This window comes from Bos grunniens, chromosome 24 (genome assembly GCF_055505025.1).
Source record: "Bos grunniens cultivar Pamir isolate PY7600 chromosome 24, Bosgru_T2T1.0, whole genome shotgun sequence".
Taxonomy (NCBI): domain Eukaryota; kingdom Metazoa; phylum Chordata; class Mammalia; order Artiodactyla; family Bovidae; genus Bos; species Bos grunniens.
The window spans coordinates 26,455,745-26,477,152 of record NC_141188.1 but is presented as its reverse complement, the minus strand read 5'-3'; the positions used below and the strand labels follow the sequence as shown (position 1 = coordinate 26,477,152).

Sequence of the window (21,408 nt, the reverse complement as noted above, 5' to 3'; positions counted from 1 at the left end):
CGACCAAGATTGTGTTCTTTTTAGGAGATTTGTTTTGCATAGAGGTATAGGGACAGTGAATCTGAAACAACTTTACATGTGTTGTAGGATTGAACAAATGAGTAAATGTGTCCATAGTTTGGGAGTTTTCACTGTGGCAGGGGAGACAGAAGTATGGAATTGAGAAAAGCAAGAAAGAACTCCAAGGGATTGGACTGGAATTGAAGGCATTAGTAGGAACTCATAATTTTAAGAACACACACACACAAACACACGTTACTTGGTTTTGTCCTTTCAAAGAGATTACAAGCAAAGACTTCACTATCACCATTTCTCATTAAAAGGAACCAGGGCTCCTGGAATAAGTGACTGATTCCAAGGCTAGGGTAAGAAAGATACAAGATGAGCTGGGAATGTTCTGTTGTGCTGGGAAGTAAAGAAATGCTCTTAAGATGATGGGATCCTGTCAGAAGGATACAGGAACCAGCCTGAATTAGCCCCCATTGGTCCATATTGTTAATAAAAAATGAATGAATGAAAAAAATGAGTGGGGTAAAACCTGACACATGTAGAGAAGTGGTGGGGCTGGAAAAATTATAATTTTGTACTTATTACAGTAAAGATTATATGCTGCTGCGGCTGCTGCTGCTAAGTTGCTTCAGTCGTGTCCGACTCTGTGTGATCCCATAGATGGCAGCCCAAGAGGCTCCCCCGTCCCTGGGATTCTCCAGGTGAGAACACTGGAGTGGGTGAATCATTAATAATTACTGAATTTATAGAAGTTTGATTAAAGAGATGGTAATGAGGAAGATCTTAAAATGTCTTCGTCCAGAAGCTTATGAATTGCCAGAGGAGAAAAAGTAATTGTAGAGGGTAGAAACAAGTGATAAAATCTAAACTCACCAAAAAGAAGCGTATTTCCATCACATACCTGTGGGTGTGACTCCCTGATAAGGTCAGAACCTCACTCATGTAACATTCCACCTACAAGGGCATTCATTAATGGAATCTAATCATGAGCAAGTATCAGACAAACCCCAAATGAGACATATTCTGTAAAATATCTAGTGTGTATTCTTAAAAAACATCCATGTGATGAAAAACAAAGAAAAGTTGAAGAACTGTTCCAGATTAAAGTGAAAGACAGAAATGAAAAGTAAATGTAACACATGATTCTGGAATGAATTCTGTACTGAAAGAAAAAAATGCTATAAAGTACTATATTGGGACACGTGGCAAAGTTAGAATATAGACTGTAAATAAAAGTACTGTTCTCAATGCACTGTGCTCACATAAGAAAATACCCTTATTCCTCAGAAATATACACTGATTACTAAGGGGCGAAGGGCATAAGGTATACAGTTCATTCTTGAATGGTTCAGAAAAGTGTAAGTTATACATATATATGTATATGTGGGCATACAGAATGATAAAACAAGTGTGCCAAATGCCAAGAGCTGGTGAATCGAAAGTGGTTAGGGAGATCTTATATTACTCCTGCAACAATTAAGACAAGTTATTTAAAAATAAAAACTTCAAAGAAAATATGACAACAAGAAATTTTAGATATTTTTTAGATATTAATCTGTTTCTCCAGATGAACTTTATTTTTGGCTGTGCTGAGTCTTCATTGTGTGCGGGCTTTTTTCCCCCTAGTATCAGCGAACAGGGGCTAAACTCTAGTTCTGGTGCACAGGCTTCTCATTGCAGTGGCTTCTCTCGTTGCAGAGCATGGCCTCTAGGGCACGTGGGCTCTAGAGCACAGGCTCAGTAGTTGTGGCACTTGGGCTTAGCTGTTCTGCAGCAAGTAGGGTCCTCCAGGACCAAACACTGAACCTGTCTCCTGCATCAGAGCCACCAGGGAAGCCCTCCCACCTGCCATGAACCTTAGAATCATCCTGTCCATGGTTTGCATTGGTAATTTTATTGGAAGCACATCTACATGGTGTTTTTTTTTATATTGGAGAAGGCAATGGCACCCCACTCCAGTACTCTTGCCTGGAAAATCCCATGGACGGAGGAACCTGGTGGGCCGCAGTCCATGGGGTCGCTAGGAGTCAGACACGACTGAGCGACTTCACTTTCACTTTTCACTTTCATGCATTGGAGAAGGAAATGGCAACCCACTCCAGTGTTCTTGCCTGGAGAATCCCAGGGACAGGGGAGCCTGGTGGGCTGCCGTCTCTGGGGTCGCACAGAGTCGGACACGACTGAAGCGACTTAGCAGCAGCAGCAGCAGCAACATCATTATAGTCATATTTTCAAAGTCACATGAAAACTCTAATCATGTATTCAGATCTTTTATTTCCCTCTTGGGTATTTAAGTCTGCCTTTGTTATCAGTCCCTGAATATCACTGTTCATTTGTGTTGTTAAATATGCTTTGTTGATATTCTGTGTCCAGTAATTTTATTGTCATAGTTTTCCCAGTTCATTTTCTTGGGATTCCTAGGTGATTATATTACTGATTTGTCTTTCCAATTCTAGCTTTCTAAAAGTTTCTACAAAGAGATTTTATCTTTTACCAAATGCTGTTTCTGTATCCAATAAGATAGTCACGTTTATTTTAAATTTTGATGTATGGATTTTATAACAGTATATTTCCAAATATTAAAGCAACCCTGTGCTGTGCTTAGTTGTTTAGTCGAGTCCGACTCTGGAACCCCATGGCCTGTAGCCCACCAGGTTCCTCTGTTCATGGGGATTCTCCAGACAAGAATACTAGAGTGGGTTGCCATGCCCTCCTCCAGGGGATCTTCCCAACCCAGGGATCGAACCCAGGTCTCCCACATTGCAGGTGGATTCTTTACCAGCTGAGCCACCAGGGAAGCCCCAAAACAACCCTACATGCCTGAAATAATCTCTGTGTGATCATGGTGGACTTAAAAGTATACTGCATGATTCTCCTAAACAGCATTTGATCTATAGGTGATGTACTGGGTTGGCCAAAAACTTTGGGATTTCCATTGCATCTTATGGAAGACACCAATGAACTTTTTGGCCGACCCAATATCGGTCACTGGTGAGATTAGCCTACGGTTCTATTTTATCTTTATCATGTTTAGTGTCAGGCTTACATTAAGCCTGAGATGGATTTTTTTCTTGTATGTTACCAAAGTATCTTGGGTAAAGTGACTGACATTCATATTGCTTAATCAGTAGTGATCATTATGTTCTTAGAGAACTAAGTAGTAAGAATCCTTGTAAATAATTTCTTACCCATTCCAGGTCATCTTTACATAATTTTAACCTTGGGCAAAAGCAGTCTGTCAATTAATAGCAGTGCTATAAAAAAACAGACAGTTCTGTTGCCTCTGGCCAGGAATTATTCTGAAGGAGGCATTATCAGCACATAAATGGCAGAACAGTATTGCTTTTAACAGGAGTTCAGTCTCCAAAGGTTTAAGATCCATTTTTGGGGACTCAAATAAGTTTTATAATTATTTTTTGACAAGACCTCAACTTAACTGTGTTTATTTTTGGACTCGGCATTCACGTGGACTTCTCTATATTGGAGTAAGTTTAGGAATTTAAATCAATAACAAATAAAATTTAACTTTTACTTGGAATACTTCAGATTTGTAGGAAAGTTGCAAAGACAGTACAGAGAGTTCCTGTATACACTTCACCTAGCTTCTTCTATTAACATCTTATAAAACCATGGCACTTTATCAAACTAAGACATGAACATTGGTATAGTCTATTAACTACATTATAAGCTTTATTTGGATTTCACCGAATTTTTCAACAAAGGTCCTTTTTCTGTTTCCAGACCAAACCAGGATACCATATTGCACCCAGTTCTCTGTTCTGTGAATTTCTTGAACTTGCCTTGTTTCTTTATGATCTTGACAGTTTCCACCTGATTTTACAAATAAAGTTTTATTAGGACACTGCTATGCCCATTTGTTTCTGCACGGTCTGTGGCTGCCTTCACTCTCCACTGGCAATGCCGAGTAGCTGCAACAGAGACTGTATGGCCTGCAAACTCCAAACTACTCACTCTTTGTCCCTTTATAGAAAAAGTCTGCTGACCCCTGGTGATGAATAAATGAACCACAGCCTTAGGAAGGCAATGGCACTCCACTCCAGTACTCTTGCCTGGAAAATCCCATGGACAGAGGAGCCTGGTAGGCTACAGTCCACGGGGTCACAAAGAGTCGGACACGACTGAGCGATTTCACTCAGCCTTAGGAAATTAATTGGTACCATACTATCAATGGTGCAATACTAACAACTAAGCTACAACATGAATTTGAATCCTGTTTACTGTTAAGTAACCTTAGAAAAAGTTTTGCCATTTTGCTTTATTTATTATTTTTGGCCGTGCTGGATCTTCACTGTGGTGCTTGGGCTCTCCAGCTGTGGCACTTGGGCATGTGGATCTCAGCTTTCCAATCAGGGATTGAACCCATGTCCCTTGCACTGGAAGGCGAATTCTTAACATTGGACCACCAGGGAAGTCCTGTGTTTTACCTTTCTGAGTCTCAGTTTCCTCATCTGGAAAATGAGAACACCATCGGCTACTTCTCAAGCTTAATTACTGTAGGTAAACAACTTCCCACAGTGGTAAGCTCTCAGTAACTCAACAACTGTTATTATTACTTTTATTAACAATAATTCTTAACAGTTTTAATTCTTATAATTGTTTCACATTGCCTTTCCCATCTCTGTATTTTCATGCTGTTTTCTGTTTTCATGCACTACTGCTGTCAAGCCCAAACCACTATCTCTAAGCATTATCTTTCATTCTGTACTACAGAACTGCTCAAATTTTTATTGAATGTGTTATCCCGGAATAAAACTTAATGTCAGAATAGGGCCTGAAATATCATTACAGTTACATCCCAAAGGAAGTGAACATATTGAAATGATTCATAATACGCTGTTTTAGGATAAACTGGTCTCCAACAAGCTCAGATGCAGTGCTGTACTTCCTTTTTATTGGAACTTGGTAAAATAAAAACTTGGCAGTCCATCCATGTGGATCAGGTTAGAGACAGGGATGTTGAGAGAAAGGGTTCTCATGAGACTTGAGACACACACACACACACACACACGTACGTACGTTCACTCATACAACAAACTGTTTCCAGGGAACAGACAGGGAGCCAACAGTGCTTCTCAAACATGAGGGACTAAGAAGAAGAAACATCTCTTTCTAGCTTCTAGAGTCAGTAACTTTGGTACTATTTTTCCTTATTTACCTTTATAAACATACACCTTCCAGGATGAAAAAAATCATAGATCTGGTGAGTACTGCACACCAAATGAAACTGAAAGAGAATGTCCACATGCTTTGTGAGACAGAATTCACACAGATTAAACAGATCAAAACCGTCTTCAATAAATGTCACGCTCCGGGCGCACGCAACAGTTTTGTCTACAGATTCCTGTCTGTCTCTACTTCTAGAGGAAGTTACTCCTACTGCCATACATAAAAATGCATAACATATGTGCACACAATCTGTGATTCCAAGCTTCCAACTCTGATGTCACCGTTCACACTGGCAATTAGCTCTGCAAGTATTAGCAGACTAGCATACTGACCGATCTTGTGGTCACTGTCCGTGACAGAGGAAGGAGCTCATAAATAAGTGTTTTTCCTTTGGTAGCTGAGCCAAACAATCTCCTCTGGTTTCTACAGATGTGATTTATTTGCATAATTTCTTTAAGATTTTTTTTTTTTTTAATAGCAAAAGAAACAGTGTGTTCTGTCTTAAGTGCTTGGGTATGCGTGCCTGGTTAACATTTCCAGTTTCAATGTTTCCTGAGAGGAAGTCATTCAAAGTGTGTTATCTAAACAACTCTAATAGGTCTAATCCAGGAAACTATCAGGGTTTTACTGTTCATAACACCATTCAGAGTTAATACCCCAGGGTCAAGCAACATTTAAAAACACTGACGTAAAATTTTACACACACACATACACACACACACACACACACACTCTCTCTCTCTCCCACCCCATTCCGCTCTTCTGTCTCTCTGGCTCTGTCAACAGGCAACATTTTCCCCTAAGAACAGTTCTTTTAGAGACTGACATGGAATAGACGTTAAAGTCGCAACTCTTGAAAAAAAAAAAATCAGGATTGATCTGACTGATATTTGGTTAGACAATATTTGATCAATATTAGATCTTTTCCTCCCCAAACTTCAGTTTTTATAACTCTTTTCTATGGGAAAATGGAAGAAAACGGGAAGCAAAGGGCATCAAGAGTTAAGACAAATGTCAATCCTGAGCGTTTTATTTTTTTAAACAGGAAATAGGGCAAGGATGACAAGTACAATGGCCATGATTTAATTTGTAGCGGCGCAAAGGAGGGCTTGCCAACCGGTAGTTTTTCAGAGGAGGTCTCGAAACCACAGATGACAAAAAAAGCACTGGGCTGTCTTCAAACACTGAAATAATTAGCCTCACCATTGTATCCAATTTTATCGTTCTGAATGACTCTTGAAAATAAATGACATCTGACTCATGGTAAGGAAAAGATGCGATTTTTAAAAACTGGAAATTACAAATAAAAATTGGCCACCTCTAAATTCATTCACTCTTCATTTTTAAAATTTGTTCTTACATCTGACAAAATTCAGGCTGCATAGTAATTGATAATTTCTGATCTCTCTGAAATGTAGCCAAAAAAAAGGCAGTGAAATAAAGGCCTCTGAGCAGCCAAAAAAGATATGACATAAGGGCTTACGGAAAAGCCTTTAAGGACCTTAATTTAGAGTACTTCCTCCTATCTAACTAAACTCTACCCGTAGAACTTGTTTCCAACCCACTGCAGAACAGAAGCGGTAATCGAAACGAAACTCGGACTCTTAAAGCAGGTATTCTAACAAACATAAGAGGCAACAATTTAAATGAGACCATAAAACACCTAATTCTTAGGGTATGGGGTTCTTTCCATTTAAAGGTAAAACTATACCGACCCAGAGATGAGAATGAGTTTAAATTTTGTTCAAGTACTTCTCTTTCGGATGATAGAAAGTAGAATCCATTTTAAGAAACTCAAAGAAAATTACAGTCATTTTGCACAGGATTTTTGTTATAATTCAGTTACCCCCAGAACGGGCTACCCTAAAATTAATCATGCTCCAAAAGTTCTAGAAGAGGTAGGAAATGCCAGAGCAAATGAGCCCTATCCATTAAAAAAAAAAAAAAAAAAAAATCACAGGGGGAAAACACCTGTCTGACATCATTAAAAACATACAAAATGAGAAGGATTCCTTTTCTGAATGGTCAAGACAGAAACTAGGACTGGGATAGTAAACTAGGAATGATGTGACCACCATGACTGATCTATGCTTTTAATATAGTAAAACAAAACAACCAAAAAACTCAGAATTCAGTTCCACTGTTTTGTATTACTGTACAGGATGACCGTAGGATGGCCCATGTACCCAGAGTAAAGTCTAGCCATAAACTGTTTTGCCTTTTAAAAGACAAACCCAGGACTTCCCTGGTGGTCCAGTGGTTAAGAATCTGCCTGCCAAGGTAGAGGGGCAGGGGTTTGATCCCTGGTCTGGGAAGATCTCACACGCTGAGGAGCCACCAAGCCCGTGTGCCACAACAAAGACCCACTGCAGCCAAAATTAAATAAATAAATTTGTTTTAAAAAGTAAAGATAAACATGATCGGAGAGATGGCAGGGAGTAAAATAATTATGACAAGGGTTAGAATCAAGAGCAGCCCAAACCCTCTTCATGAGTGTATTTTCAAGGCCTTGTCTGTAGTGTGTTCTAAGATGAGTAGAGGAAGTAATATGACATATGTTTAATTTGTTAGCTATCTTACATATGGAAACAAAATACGGTCTAACCCGCTGGCAGAGCAGGAAGATATTTCTTCAGCACTTTTTCAGATGGAAACTTTAAAAAGGGGAACGAATATATTAAGATAAAAGGCACACAGACTGCCTCAAGTCAATGGCTTGGGGGGAAAGCTGGCTGATTCTCAGTAAGTTAAAAGCCTTGGAAAACATCCAAGGTTCAGCATCAAGTTGCAGGAATCATATTAAACTTTAGAACTCTTGCTTATTGATTCAATGACGCATTCTGGCCACTTCCTTGTATCTTCACCATTGCTTCAAGCAACAGAGCAAGAACCCACCTTGTTTCTCCGTGAATACTGGTTGATACTTAACAAAAAACAATGCTGGGTTAATATGTTACACTAGCATTTTTGAAGGGGTTCATTTGGACTCATGCTATCTAATTAGAAACTGCATCCTGTGCTGACAGAAAACATCAGGTGAACTAGTAGGATTTATTTTTGAAATGCTGGCACTATGCTCAGGAATGAAGGAAGGTCTTAAAAATTGGCAGATGTAACATTCACAAAAGTTGCCAAATCCTGTGTGTCAGACCATCAACATTTCAGATACAAAAGGCAGAAGGATTTGGCTAGGCAATAATTATTGAATACATCTATTTACATTTTTTTTAAGAAAAATGAATTTATCATGCAAGTTATTGTGTCTATGTGAAAGGATCTTCTCATCATTGTCATGGGCCTTATCTCAGATCCACAGACAGAATTCGAGGGAGTTAAAAAAGACGACTGGATTGAATTAGGGGACCAGGCTTTGCAGCTAAGTTGCTTTGTGGTTTTGTATGAATCAATGAAGTCAGCTCTCATCTGTTTCTCAGTTTTCCTATTTATTAAAAGAAGGAGTGGGATGGGGCAATGTGTAAGGGCCTTTCCAGATCTAACATTTGATGATTATCTGAGTCTATAAATTTCCTAGTCCTGCTGGATTATTTATAATGGTGTATCACTTTATTCTTGGTCATGTTTCTTAGCACTGAGAAACCTAGCTGCCACTCAAGTTCTCCGAACTTTAAATGATTTTATTTTCCCTATTAAAAAAAAAAAAAGATCCTGGGGCTTCCCTGGTGGCTCAGTGGTGGAGAATCCACCTGCCAGTGCAGGAGACACCCTTTCAATTCCTGGTCCGCGAAGATCCCACATGCTGCAGAAGAACTAAGCCTGTGTGCTGCAACTCCTGAACCCGCGCTCTAAAACCTGGGAGCTGCAAGTGGAGCGCACTGCCACAGCTACTGAAGCCCATGCCCTGAGCCAGTCGCAATGAGAAGCTCCAACTACAGAGTGGCCCTTGCGTGCCGCAACTAGAGAAAAGCCCACACAGCAATGAGGACCCAGCACAGCCAAAGATAACCGAATAATAAAAAAAGACAAGATATTGAAACCTGTGCCAGAAACAGATGCCAAACCCAGTTCTCAGGAGCCGATACCCAGGTGACAGGACTGTCAGCGGAGCTCTGACCCAGCCCACAGGAAATGGTTTTTATGAGGTCTGTGCAGCCTTAAGTGGTAACTATGCTCCACACTGGATCAAAATGTCACAGTTCCTGAGTTGGGGCACGTTGCCCAGCGGAGACAATGCAAACTTATTATTCTGCTTCCAGGGAAATCTATGCTGGAATGGCTGAGATCTAGGACTTCACTAACTGGAATGAAAAGGGCAACGTTACAGCATCCAGGTTAGCGCGTTCGGGCACCCTCAGACTGGAGAGGAGTCGTCCGGAAAGCTTCTGGGCGACAGTACTGAAGTCAAGATGCCTCTTCCCCAGTTAAGGAGAGCTGCAAGCTACCCACTGCTAAGTCCAAGGCTGCCCTTTCTTCTCGCTCTCTCTGCAAATGTCACAGAAAAGACGGAACTTACAAGATTTAGCTTTAGTCTTATTTTGATGGGAGAAAACACATGTGTGGGGGAATTTCTTACTATTACTGGGCTGGGTTTGCAAGGCTGGGAGACATTTTAAATAATTCACCAGGTACTGGCATGTGTGTTCTGGCATAAGAAGGCTCCAAAAAAGTATTTGCGGTGAAAGGGTATTCAGAAACAACAACAACATATGTACTGTGTTCTCAATATTCAGTCACAGGGTATAAAGTACTAACTAAAGGGTAAGTGAAATCATCTGTGTTAGGAAATTTTTTTTTTTTAGATGTGAAACTTCCCTTAGTTGGATTTTATGTTTCGAATCAGGGGTTGGCAAACTTTTTCTTACAGGGTCAGTGAGTAGTCATTTCAGGCTTGTGGGCCATATGGTCTCTGTTGCAACTACTGGACTCAACTGTTACATTGCTGAAGCAGCCACAGACAAGAGGAAGTGCAGGGGGATTGCTGTGTTCTAATAAAACTTTATTTACAAAACAGGTGTCTTGCCCTAAGACTGTAGGTAGCCAGCCCCTACACGAGACACTTGCAAAGCATGTGTGCTTTAATGCGTTGCTTCATTTAATTCTCATGACAAATCTATGAGGTGGGGAGTTGTTGCTGTTCCTCAGTCACTCCGTCATGTACAATGCTTTGCTACCCCATGGACTGCAGCACCCCAGAATCCTCTGTCCTTCACTAGCTGCCCGAGCTTGCTCAAACTCATTGAGTTGGTGATGCCATTCAACCATGTCCTCTGTCATCCCTTTTTCCCCCTGCCTTCTATCTTTCACAGCATCAGGATCTTCCAGTGAGTTGGGTCTTCGAATCAGGTGGCCAAAGTATTGAAGCTTCAGCATCAGTCCTTCCAATGAATATTTAGGACTGATTTCCTTTAAGATGGACTGGTTGGATCTCCTTGCAGTCCAAGGGACTCTCAGAGTCTTCTCCAACACCACAAAAAGCCTTCTTTATGGTCCAACTCTCACATTCATACATGACTACTGGAAAAACCATAGCTTTGACTACATGGACCTTTGTTGGCAAAGTAACGTCTCTGCTTTATAAAGTAGAGTAAAATACACTGTCTAGGTTTGTTGTAGCTTTTCTTCCAAGGAACAAGCATCTTTTAATTTTTGCTGCAGTCACCACCTGCCGTGATTTTGGAGCCCAAGAAAATAAAGTCTGTCACTGTTTCCATTGTTTCCCCACCATTTGCGATGAAGTGATGGGACCGAATGTCATGATCTTAGTTTTTTGAATGTTGAGTTTTAAACCAGCTTTTTCACTCTCTTCTTTCACTTTCATCAAAAGGCTCTTTAGTTCCTCTTCGCTTTCTGCCATAAGGGTGGTATCATCTGCATATCTGAAGTTACTGATATTTCTCCCAGCAATCTTGATTCCAGCTTGTGCTTCAACCAGCTCAGCATTTCTCCTGATGTATTCTGCACAGAATTTAAATAAGCATGCTGACAATATACAGCCCTGATGCACTCCTTTCGCAATTTTGAATCGGTCCATTGTTCCATGTCTGGTTCTAACTGTTGCTTCTTGACCTGCATACAGGTGTCTCAGGTAAGGTGGTCTGATATTCCCATCTCTTTAAGAATTTTCCACAGTTTGTTGTGATCTGCACAGTCAAAAGCTTTAGCGTAGTCAATGAAGCAGAAGCAGATGTTTTTCTGGAATTCTCTTGCTTTTTCCATGATCCATTGGATGTTGGCAATTTGATCTCTGGTTCCTCTGCCTTTTCTAAATTCAGCTTGTACATGTGGAAGTTCTCAATTCATATACTGTTGAAGCCTAGCTTGGAGGATTTTGGGCATGACCTTGCTAGCACGTGAAATGAGTGCAACTGTGTGGTAGTTTGAACACTGCCTTTCTTTGGGATTGGAAAGAAAACTGACATTTTTCCAGTACGTGGCCACTGCTGAGTTTTCCAAATTTGCTGGCATATTGAGTGCAGCACTTAGACAGCATCATCTTTTAGGATTTGAAATAGCTCAACTGGAATTCCATCACCTCCACTAACTTTGTTTGCAGTGATGCTTCCTAAGGTCCACTTAACTTTGCACTCCAGGATGTCTGGCTCTAGGTGAACAATCTCACCATTGTGGTTATCTGGGTCATGAAGATCTTTTTTTGTGTAGTTCTTCTATGTATTCTTGCCACTTCTTCTTAATGTCTTCTGTTTCTGTTAGGTCCATACTGTCTCTTCTTTATTGTGTCCATCTTTGCATGAAATGTTCCCTTGGTATTTCCCATATTTTGCCCATTTTTCACGTGATGGCACTGGGGTCCTATGACCTGTCCGTGGTCACAGTCAGTGTAGTGTCTGGACCTCAATTCTGAATCCAGAGCCTGAGCTATACTACCTGGTCTGACGTGCCCTTTAGATCATGACACCTTGTTTAGAGAGAGAAGTAGGACTGAAAACTGTTGGTGCAGCTATTTTTCTTATTAAAGCATAGAGGAATGAGGCTTCGGTTTGGAATGACCAATTCAGAGATAAGACATCTTCTGACTTTGAAAGTAAACATGAGAATAGAGACAGTTGATGAAAAAACTAAAGGAGGTAATTAAAAAAATGCCTATCACAGTTAAAAACAAGTAGGCAGGAAAATGGGTAAACAAAAACAAGATTCTCACCATGGAAACCAAAAGCTGGATGTTATTAATAGAAAAAGTGGCGAATGAGGCAGGTGACTGCTGTTCTAAAAACACTGAATGCCATTAGCTTAGGAGGGATTGGAGGAAACAGACAAAATAATCAGCAAGAGGCTACCTGCCCACATATTCTTTCATTTTCTTGACCTACTCATTTGCCATTTTCTGTTCCCCCCACCTCGGCTGCCGACTCAAAAAGGCATATTCAGATTTGAAGAGACAGCTACTCCTGTCGTTTCCTATGTTACTGTCTCAAATTTAATCCCAAGCATTCTACATTCTATCGCTGCTCCTAGTCTGCACCTTGCTTTCTTAACCCACACTGGAAGTCTCTTAACTTTGTCAGGATCTCCAAGATCCCATTTATCGTATTCATACTTCTGGAGAAGGCAATGGCACCCCACTCCAGTACTCTTGCCTGGAAAATCCCATGGATGGAGGAGCCTGGTAGGCTGCAGTCCATGGGGTCGCTAGGAGTTGGACACGACTGAGCGACTTCACTTTCACTTTTCACTTTCATGCATTGGAGAAGAACCGGTGTTCTTGCCCGGAGAATTCCAGGAACAGGGGAGCCTGGTGGGCTGCTGTCTATGGGGTCACACAGAGTCGGACACGACTGAAGCAACTTAGCAGCAGCAGCAGCAACAGTTATTCTAGCCAAAGATAATGCTAACTAAGTGCAGTAACGGAGAGGGGGCGGGTTGGGTGGTCAGCTCAGCTACAGCACAGTTCTTGTGAGACCAGTTTTAGCCATTGGCACCAACCCACGAGGAAGCTGGAACCCCCATAGGAAGAGGCACAGATGAGCACTTAACTGTGCACACGAAGACCTAAAAACCAAAGGAGGTTAGTAATGATAAATATTTGGTTCTTTCAGAGCTACCTTCACGTTGAATGTTATTTCCTCCATGACGTACACGCGTTCAGGAAATGCTTTGGCCACCTCCTCCACGCTGTTGAAATATTGCACTGGCTCCTTTATATCTCGGTCTTGTTCCAGCAACTTGAATTGCCCTAAAATACATGATAAACAGAAGAGCTGTGAGATGCTTACGCTGGACAGCTGTCACCGTGGCGACAGCATCCCCTCCCCTTACTCCCACTCTTCTCCGTCAGAGGCTTCCGAGCATTACATTAAAAAAAGAAAGCCACTGTGGCAGAAGGTTTTCTCTGAACTAGGATATATTTAAAAATTAGCTTAAAAATGAAAGCAAACGTGTAGTTTCTTTCTTTTTATTTTTTTGCTTACATTCAGGGTTTATTCCCAGAAGATCAATATCAAATTGGATGAATGCTTGCTTAGAGTGTAAACACGATGTGAAAACTCAGTGTGTTATAAATGGTTGCACATGTGGCTTGTTGATAGTGGTCCTGCTGTTATTTAGGTGTAATGATACCCCCACACATTATATTCTAAAACCAAGGTTGAGTGGCCTGGGGGAACTGGTTTTTTTAAATTAGTGTTTTTAAAATGTGCAGGTGGAATAAAATAATCTCAGGCTTAGTTGTGTCTTGGGCTTTCCTGGTGGCTCAGAGGTTAAAGTGTCTGCCTGCAATGTGGGAGACCCGGCTTCGATCCCTGGGTCGGGAAGATCCCCTGGAGAAGCCCCTTAGCTTTCACCGATACCCTTGGTTTCAAGAATACGTGGGTGATATTGGGGGCTCAGAAGCTCCTATAATTTGTGGTGTGGTTGCGGTACATGGCCTGAGCCCGAAGGGGCTGGTGTTGGGGGGAGACCCTTCCAGTGAGTAAGGCACTTGGCATCTGGAGCAGCAGGTGGCTTCCTTTTCACTACCATCTGTGAAATTCACAAGTGCAGACATACTATCACAGTAGCCACAGTTTGGGTGATTTTTGAAGAACTTTGAACACATTCCTAAAAATGTCAAGGATCTACTATGCTGCTTGTACATTTCCAGCATTTGTGACACTCACTGCTACATTCTAGAGGAGCTGCTGTCAACTTAGAATAAAAGACCATATACAATCAAGCCCATGACACCGTGTTTCTCAGTGGTCATTTTCTGAATGCTGTTTATAACACTTGAGAAACTGGAAAAGGAATTAAAAACTCTTATGAGGCAGAGTTATCTGCATGCATCCATAGGTCAACAGGTAGAAACAGGGGCACTTTCATACTGACCATTCATATTCTCAACATATTTTTTAACACAGCATCTATTAGGTGGAGGTATTATTTTAGATGCTGAGATAAATCAATTAAGAGACCATATAAAAATGTCCTCTTGAAGCTTTACATCGTAGTGGGAGACAGAGGATATATACAATAAATCAATGGAGTATATAATATGTTAGAAGGTGAGTAATGAGCTTATGTGCTCAGTTGTCTCTGACTCTGCAACCCCATAGACTGTAGCCCACCAGGCTCCTTTGTCCATGGGATTCTGCAGGCAAGAACACAGGAGTGGGTTGTCATTTCCTTCTCCAGGGGATCTTCCCGACCTAGGGATTGAAACCGTGTCTCCTGGATTGCAGGTGGATTCTTTACCAGCTGAGCCATCAGGCAAGCCCATCAGAAGGTGAGAAGTGCCATTAAAAATAGGGTGAGGGGGTTGGAGAGTACCCGCTGGCCAGAGCAGGCATGTGTCAGAAAGCGACTTTGATGGAGCTGTTCTTAGAATTCTCAACACAGCCAACAGTCTCCACAGAGACCGTCAGGCAGATGGGCTGGTGTGTGTTTGGTATGCTACCAGTGTGGCTGGACTGGGGTGAGTAAAAGCTAAGAAGGAAGAGAAAGAAAGTCAGGGAAATAACAGGTGGTTTTGACAGTCCACGGCTTTGCAGAACTGTGGCTCTTCATCTGAGTGGGATGGGGAGCCACCTGAAGGTGTGAGTGGAAAAGCAGTGAAATTATAGAAGAATCATTCCAGCTGCTTGTTCAGGACACACTCTGAAGGTGCCAGGTGTAGAGGCAGAGACATCAGTTAGGAGGCCCCGCCATCATGCAGGTATGAGATGGCAGGGGTTTGGAAGAGGTAAGAAAATGTCAGGAATCTGGCCTGAGTGGCTAAAGGAATGGAAATGCTATTGACTGAGATGGGCAGGTTTGGAGGGGTAGGATGAGGAAGTAAGGCCAGGAGTTAAGTTTGGACTCAGGCTTAGTTGTGTCTTGGGCTTCCCTGGTGGCTCAGAGGTTAAAGCGTCTGCCTGCAATGCGGGAGACCCGGGTTCGATCCCTGGGTCGGGAAGATCCCCTGGAGAAGGAAATGGCAATCCACTCCAGTATTCTTGCCTGGAGAATTCCATGGAGGGAGGAGCCTGGTAGGCTACAGTCCACAGGGTCACAAAGAGTTGGACATGACTGAGCTACTTCACTTTCTTTCTTTAGTCATGTCTGACTCTTTGCAGCCCCATGGACTGCAGCCCGCCAGGCTCCTCTGTCTGTGGGATTTCCCAGGCAAGAATATTGGAGTGGGTTGCCATTTCCTTCTCTAGGGGATCTTCCCGACGCAGGGATCAAATCCGTGTCTCCTGCATTGGCAGGCGGACTCTTTACCACTGAGCCACCAGGGAAGCCCTTATTAGACATAGAAATGGAGATACCCTGAAAGCTCTTTAGATGGACAACAAAAGCGTGGCAGTCAAGAGAAAGGTCTGGTTGGAGATGATAACGCTGGGTGCCATCAGCACATGGATGATATTTTCAGTCATGACATTTAATGACGACAACCATGGGCCTAAGTGCAGACTGAGAAGAGGTCCCAGGTTTGAGCTCTGGGAGACTGAGGAATGGTCAGGGGAATAAGGAAAATCCAGAAGCCGTATATCCTAGAAGCCAGGTGATTCTGGTGCTTTGGCCAACAATTCCACTGCTCATATCAAAACCCCCAATTAAATACAAGCTGCTAAATCCAAGAGTTCTCAGTCTCATTTCACAGTTTTGTATGCAACCCTTGACATCACTCCCCTTCTGCTCCTGGAGGCACTTGAATCAAAAACACAAAAATAAAATAGAGCTACGACCTCAGAGGGCTTCACGAAAGGAGTGTTTTCAGGGTATATGCAGGTTTGGGTTTTAACAAGATGCAAGTAACGTCAAAGAAGGGTTTAAGGAAGTAGGGATTTTGCTGGTGATGAACCTTGATAGAAGTGTTTTCAAGAGTTAAAGGGTAGGTGGTGATGACAAAATAGAGGATGCACCCAGACACGACAGCTCGAGTACCTTCTAGAAGGATGTAGAGCGATGAATAACACATTCGAAAATACAAAATGATCATACCTTTTTCATAAAAACAATCTTTAAAAATTCAGAAAGACCATGACAATCTTAATACTACTTACGTAAACAAATTCTGCCACTACAACCGACTAAACTTTTCCTTTCTCACTACTCTAGTCTGTGTACAAACTTTTAGTAACCACGGTTTATCTACAGTTTTATACTCTGTTCCTTTGTAATTTTTCTCCTTTTCCCCACATGATGACACAATGTTTGCACAGCATTTAATAATGGGCTTATCTGTTTTTCTGTTCTTCTACAGTTAGGTTGAGTTAGGCAGGTGCCTAATGTAAGTGGGCGCTCTGCCACGTACATGTTTTATGATACTGGCAAATCACTAAATCCGTCTGAGCCTTGCTTCCTCGCCTGTAAAGTGGGGACACTTCACAGGGCAGCTGTGGGGATTAACGGAGATGATGCAAAGTGTTCAGCGTAAGTAGCCATTTAGCGACTCTCGGCTCCCTTCTCTCTTCTCAAGACGCACAGGGATTCTGTCTTTTGGTTCATGTTTTGGGGATAAATCTTCTGGAGTGAGATTATTAAAGAGTAACACAATTTCTTGTTTACCATTCATGGCTAAATTTTTTTTTTCCCCCAAAAAAACCTAAACCAGTTTATATTTCTACCAACAGGCTATGTGCCTCCTAGTTGGAGCACAATCTTGTTCTGAGTATTTTTTCAATTAAACAATTCCATGCATATTACAAAGCATCTCTTCCTTTTATTAATCTGCATCTCTTTGAAGATCAGTGAAGTTAAACATCTCAATTTTTCTTGAGCAAACGACTATGCAGATTTATAATAAATATATTTGACACAGTCTACATTTCCTTTCACTTCTAGAGACATCTAAGGCCCTCTGGATGGTTATACTTGGAAGTGCCATTAGCACCAAATCCAACATGTCTAAATTCAGGGAAGCACAATGCCTTGCATGCAATAGGTACTTAATAAGTGTTTGCTAAATGAAAGAAAATTACTGTAGTCCTGGAACTGGCAGACAATAGAGCAATGCAGAAGTAATTGCAGGTTTTCCAAGTTGTAAATATAAGGTGAACTACATTACTGTATACAAGGTTTGCTTCTAAACCACAGATGAATGTTGTCACTCAACAAAGAAAGCAAGTAACGGTGTACTTAAAAATCATTCAAATCTGAATAATGTACAGAGCCTCAAAGGATATTTTTCAGGAATCAATCCTACCAAAGAACATCAGACAACCAACAGAAATTATCTTTCAGGATGAAGCAATCTTTCAGCATCGGGATGTGTTAAATAAGGGGACAAAACTAGTCATCAGTGAGTTAGAATTTCCATGAATACAATGTTTTCACATTGTCTTTTAAATCCTGTGTTTGTTTTACCCTTGTGGCACACCTCTGTTCACACTAGCCTCATTACAAGTGCTCAAGAGCATGGTTGCTGTGTCCATGGAAAGTCTAGAACACCCCCGTGTTTGCTTATAAAAGTGGCTGCAGACACTGTTCACATCCTTAAAAAAAGATCCTGCCGTGGGGAGTACCTTCTGACAAAACAGGATGTTCTCTCTCGTGACATAAGAGCTTCAGAATTCTTATATTTTCTTTTTCTCGTCCTGTTTGTCATGATCACTGATATTTTGGTTCAGATAAGAGAGCCTGGGTTTCTTGATACAAACCATCTCTAACCCCTTAGACAGATCACCCATCTCTATCACCATTTCTCTTCTCTTTCAATCTGGTGCTTGTTCTTCAGGCATTCTTTAGTTATTTTTTCTTGTGTCTGAGACCTTTTACTATCAGCAGGCTCAAATATGCTTTGGCATATGGACCAAATGAATAATTCTGTCTGGTATGGCTGTGGTGTCAAGGGCAAAGCTGCACACATTTCTCTTCTCTTTCAATCTGGTGCTTGTTCTTCAGGCATTCTTTAGTTAATTTTTTTCGTGTCTAGGATCTTTTAGGTATGACATAAATCAAATCCCTTACGATCATACAGTGGAAGTAACCAATAGATTCAAGGGATTAGATCTGATAGAGTGCCTGAAGAACTACGGATGGAGGTTTGTGACATTGTACAGGAGGCAGTGATCAAGACCATCACCAAGAAAAAGAAATGCGAAAAGGCAAAATGGTTGTCAAATAGCTGTGAAAAGAAGACATGAGAAAGGCAAAGGAGAAATGGAAAGATATACCCATTTGAATGCAGAGTTTCAAAGAATAGCAAGAAGAGATAAGAAAGCCTTCCTCAGTGATCAATGCAAAGAAATAGAGGAAAATGATAGAATGGCAAAGACCAGAGATCTCTTTAAGAAAATTAAAATACCAAGGGAACATTTCATGCAAAGATGGGCACAATAAAGGACAAAAATGGTATGGACCTAACAGAAGCAGAAGATATTAAGAAGAGGTGGCAAGAATACACAGAAGAACTGTACAAAAATGATCTTCACAACCCAGATCATCACGATGGTGTGATCACTCACTTAGAGCCAGACATCCTGGAATGTGAAGTCAAGTGGGCCTTAGGAAACATCACTATGAATAAAGCTAGTGGAGGTGATGGAATTCCAGCTGAGCTATTTCAAGTCCAAGATGATGCTGTGAAAGTGCTGCACTCAATATGCCACCACATTTGGAAAACTCAGCAGTGGCCACAGGACTGGAAAATGTCGGTTTTCATTCCAATCCCAAAGAAAGGCAATGCCGAATAATGCCCAAACTACCACACAATCACACTCATCTCACATGCTAGCAAAGTAATGCTCAAAATTTTCTAAGCCAGGCTTCAACAGTATGTGAACCATGAACTTTCAGATGTTCAAACTGGATTTAGAAAAGGCAGAGGAACCAGAGATCAAATTGCCAACATTCTGGATCATCAGAAAAGCAAGAGAGTTCCAGAAAAACATCTATTTCTGCTTTATTGACTATGCCAAAGCCTTTGACTGTGTGGATCACAATAGACTGTGGAAAATTTTGAAAGAGATGGGAATACCAGACCATCTGACCTGCCTCCTGAGATCTGTATGCAGGTCAAGAAGCAACAGTTAGAACTGGACATGGAACAACAGACTGGTTCCAAATCGGGAAAGGAGTACATCAATGCTGTATATTGTCACTCTGCTTATTTAACTTACATGCAGAGTACATCATGAGAAATGCTGGACTGGAAGAAGCACAAGCTGGAATCAAGATTGCCAGGAGAAATATCAATAACCTCAGATATGCAGATGACACCACCCTTATGGTAGAAAATGAAGAACAAAAGATCCTCTTGATGAAAATGAAAGAGGAGAGTGAAAAGTTGGCTTAAAACTCAACATTCAGAAAACTAAAGTCATGGCAGCCGGTCCCATCACTTCATGGCAAATAGATGGGGAAACAATGGAAACAGTGACAGACTTTATTTTTGGGGGGCTCCAAACTCACTGCAGATGGTGACTGCAGCCATGAAATTAAAAGACATTTGCTTCTTGGAAGAAAAGTTATGACCAACCTCAGTTCAGTTTAGTCACTCAGTCGTGTCCAACTCTTTGTGACCCCATGAACTGCAGCACGCCAGGCCTCCCTAGACAGCATATTAAAAAGCAGAGACATTACTTGGCCAACAAAGGTCTGTCTAGTCAAAGCTATGGTTTTTTCAGTAGTCATGTATGGATATGAGAGCTGGACTATAAAGAAAGCTGAGTGCCGAAGAATTGATGCTTTTGAACTGTGGTGTTGGAGAAGACTCTTGAGAGTCCCCTGAACTGCAAGGAGATAAAAGCAGTCCATCCTAAGGAGGGACTGATGTTGAAGCTGAAACTCCAATACTCTGGCCACCTGATGTGGAGAGCTGACTCATTGGAAAAGACCCTGATGGTGGGAGGGTGGGGGCAGGAGGAGAAGGGGACGACAGAGGATGAAATGGCTGGATGGCATCACTGACTCGATGCACATGAGTTTGAGTAAATTCGGGAGTTGGTGATAGACAGGGAAGCCTGGCATGCTGCAGTCCATGGGGTCACGAAGAGTCGGACACAACTGAGCGACTGAACTGGACTGAGATCTTTTACTATCAGCAGGCTCAAATAAGTTTTGGTATATGCTCACCTGTGTTTGTCGTCTCAGTTAGATGGCCAGGAAGACCTCAACTGCACGGGAGCACTGACAAGAAACTATGCTGAGAGTGATGAACGCACACAGATGAAAGAGTAAGAACAAAGTGGCAGCTAAATGTGACCAAATGTTTTCACGTCTGAACATACTGCACATCAGAAAAATCAGTTCCTTTCATTCATTCCTGTTAACTGTTTACTGAATATCTAATACCATCCGTTAACTTGTCTCTTTTCCATATAGTTTATTTATATTGTCCTGCAAGATTTTAGTTTATATGTTTCTGTGTGTACATATATTTTTATTTTAAACATTTCCCTGTCATATGTTTAATGGTCTAAAACCAAATAATTATTTTATACTTCTTACACCCCACAAATACCTTTAAGATCTAAATATATCAAATGTTTTGATGTAATGTTTTAAATACCAGGTCACGGTATATATGCAGCTTCCTATTGCAGGGGCTGGCAAACTCGTTCTGTAAATAATTTAGTTTTTGTGGGCTAAATGGCCTCTGCTTCACCTATTTCAACTCTGGCAAAGTATCTCAAAAGCAGCCTCAGACGATTTGTAAACGAATTACAGCAGCTGTGTTCTAATCAAACTTTACAAAAACAGGCAGTAGGTCAGATCTGGCCCTGAGGCCACACGGTTTGCTGACCTCTGTCCTGCTGGGAGAACAGCAAAGACCCAGAAAGTGTGGCCAGAAAACAAGACATTTAGAAATGACCAGCCTTTACATTCTAATACTCC

At 41.4% G+C, this 21,408-nt stretch overlaps 1 protein-coding gene across 6 annotated transcripts in view; it reads right to left on the bottom strand.

The window, feature by feature from the left end:
- GAREM1 (GRB2 associated regulator of MAPK1 subtype 1) overlaps positions 1-21,408 on the bottom strand; it is a 233,735-nt gene that overhangs the window by 36,284 nt on the left and 176,043 nt on the right. For all 6 annotated transcript variants that reach the window (XM_086372852.1, XM_086372853.1, XM_086372854.1 and 3 more), the window contains exon 3: positions 13,215-13,345. In XM_086372852.1, coding sequence (XP_086228978.1) covers positions 13,215-13,345 — 131 coding nt within the window. The remainder of the gene's footprint in view (positions 1-13,214; positions 13,346-21,408) is intronic.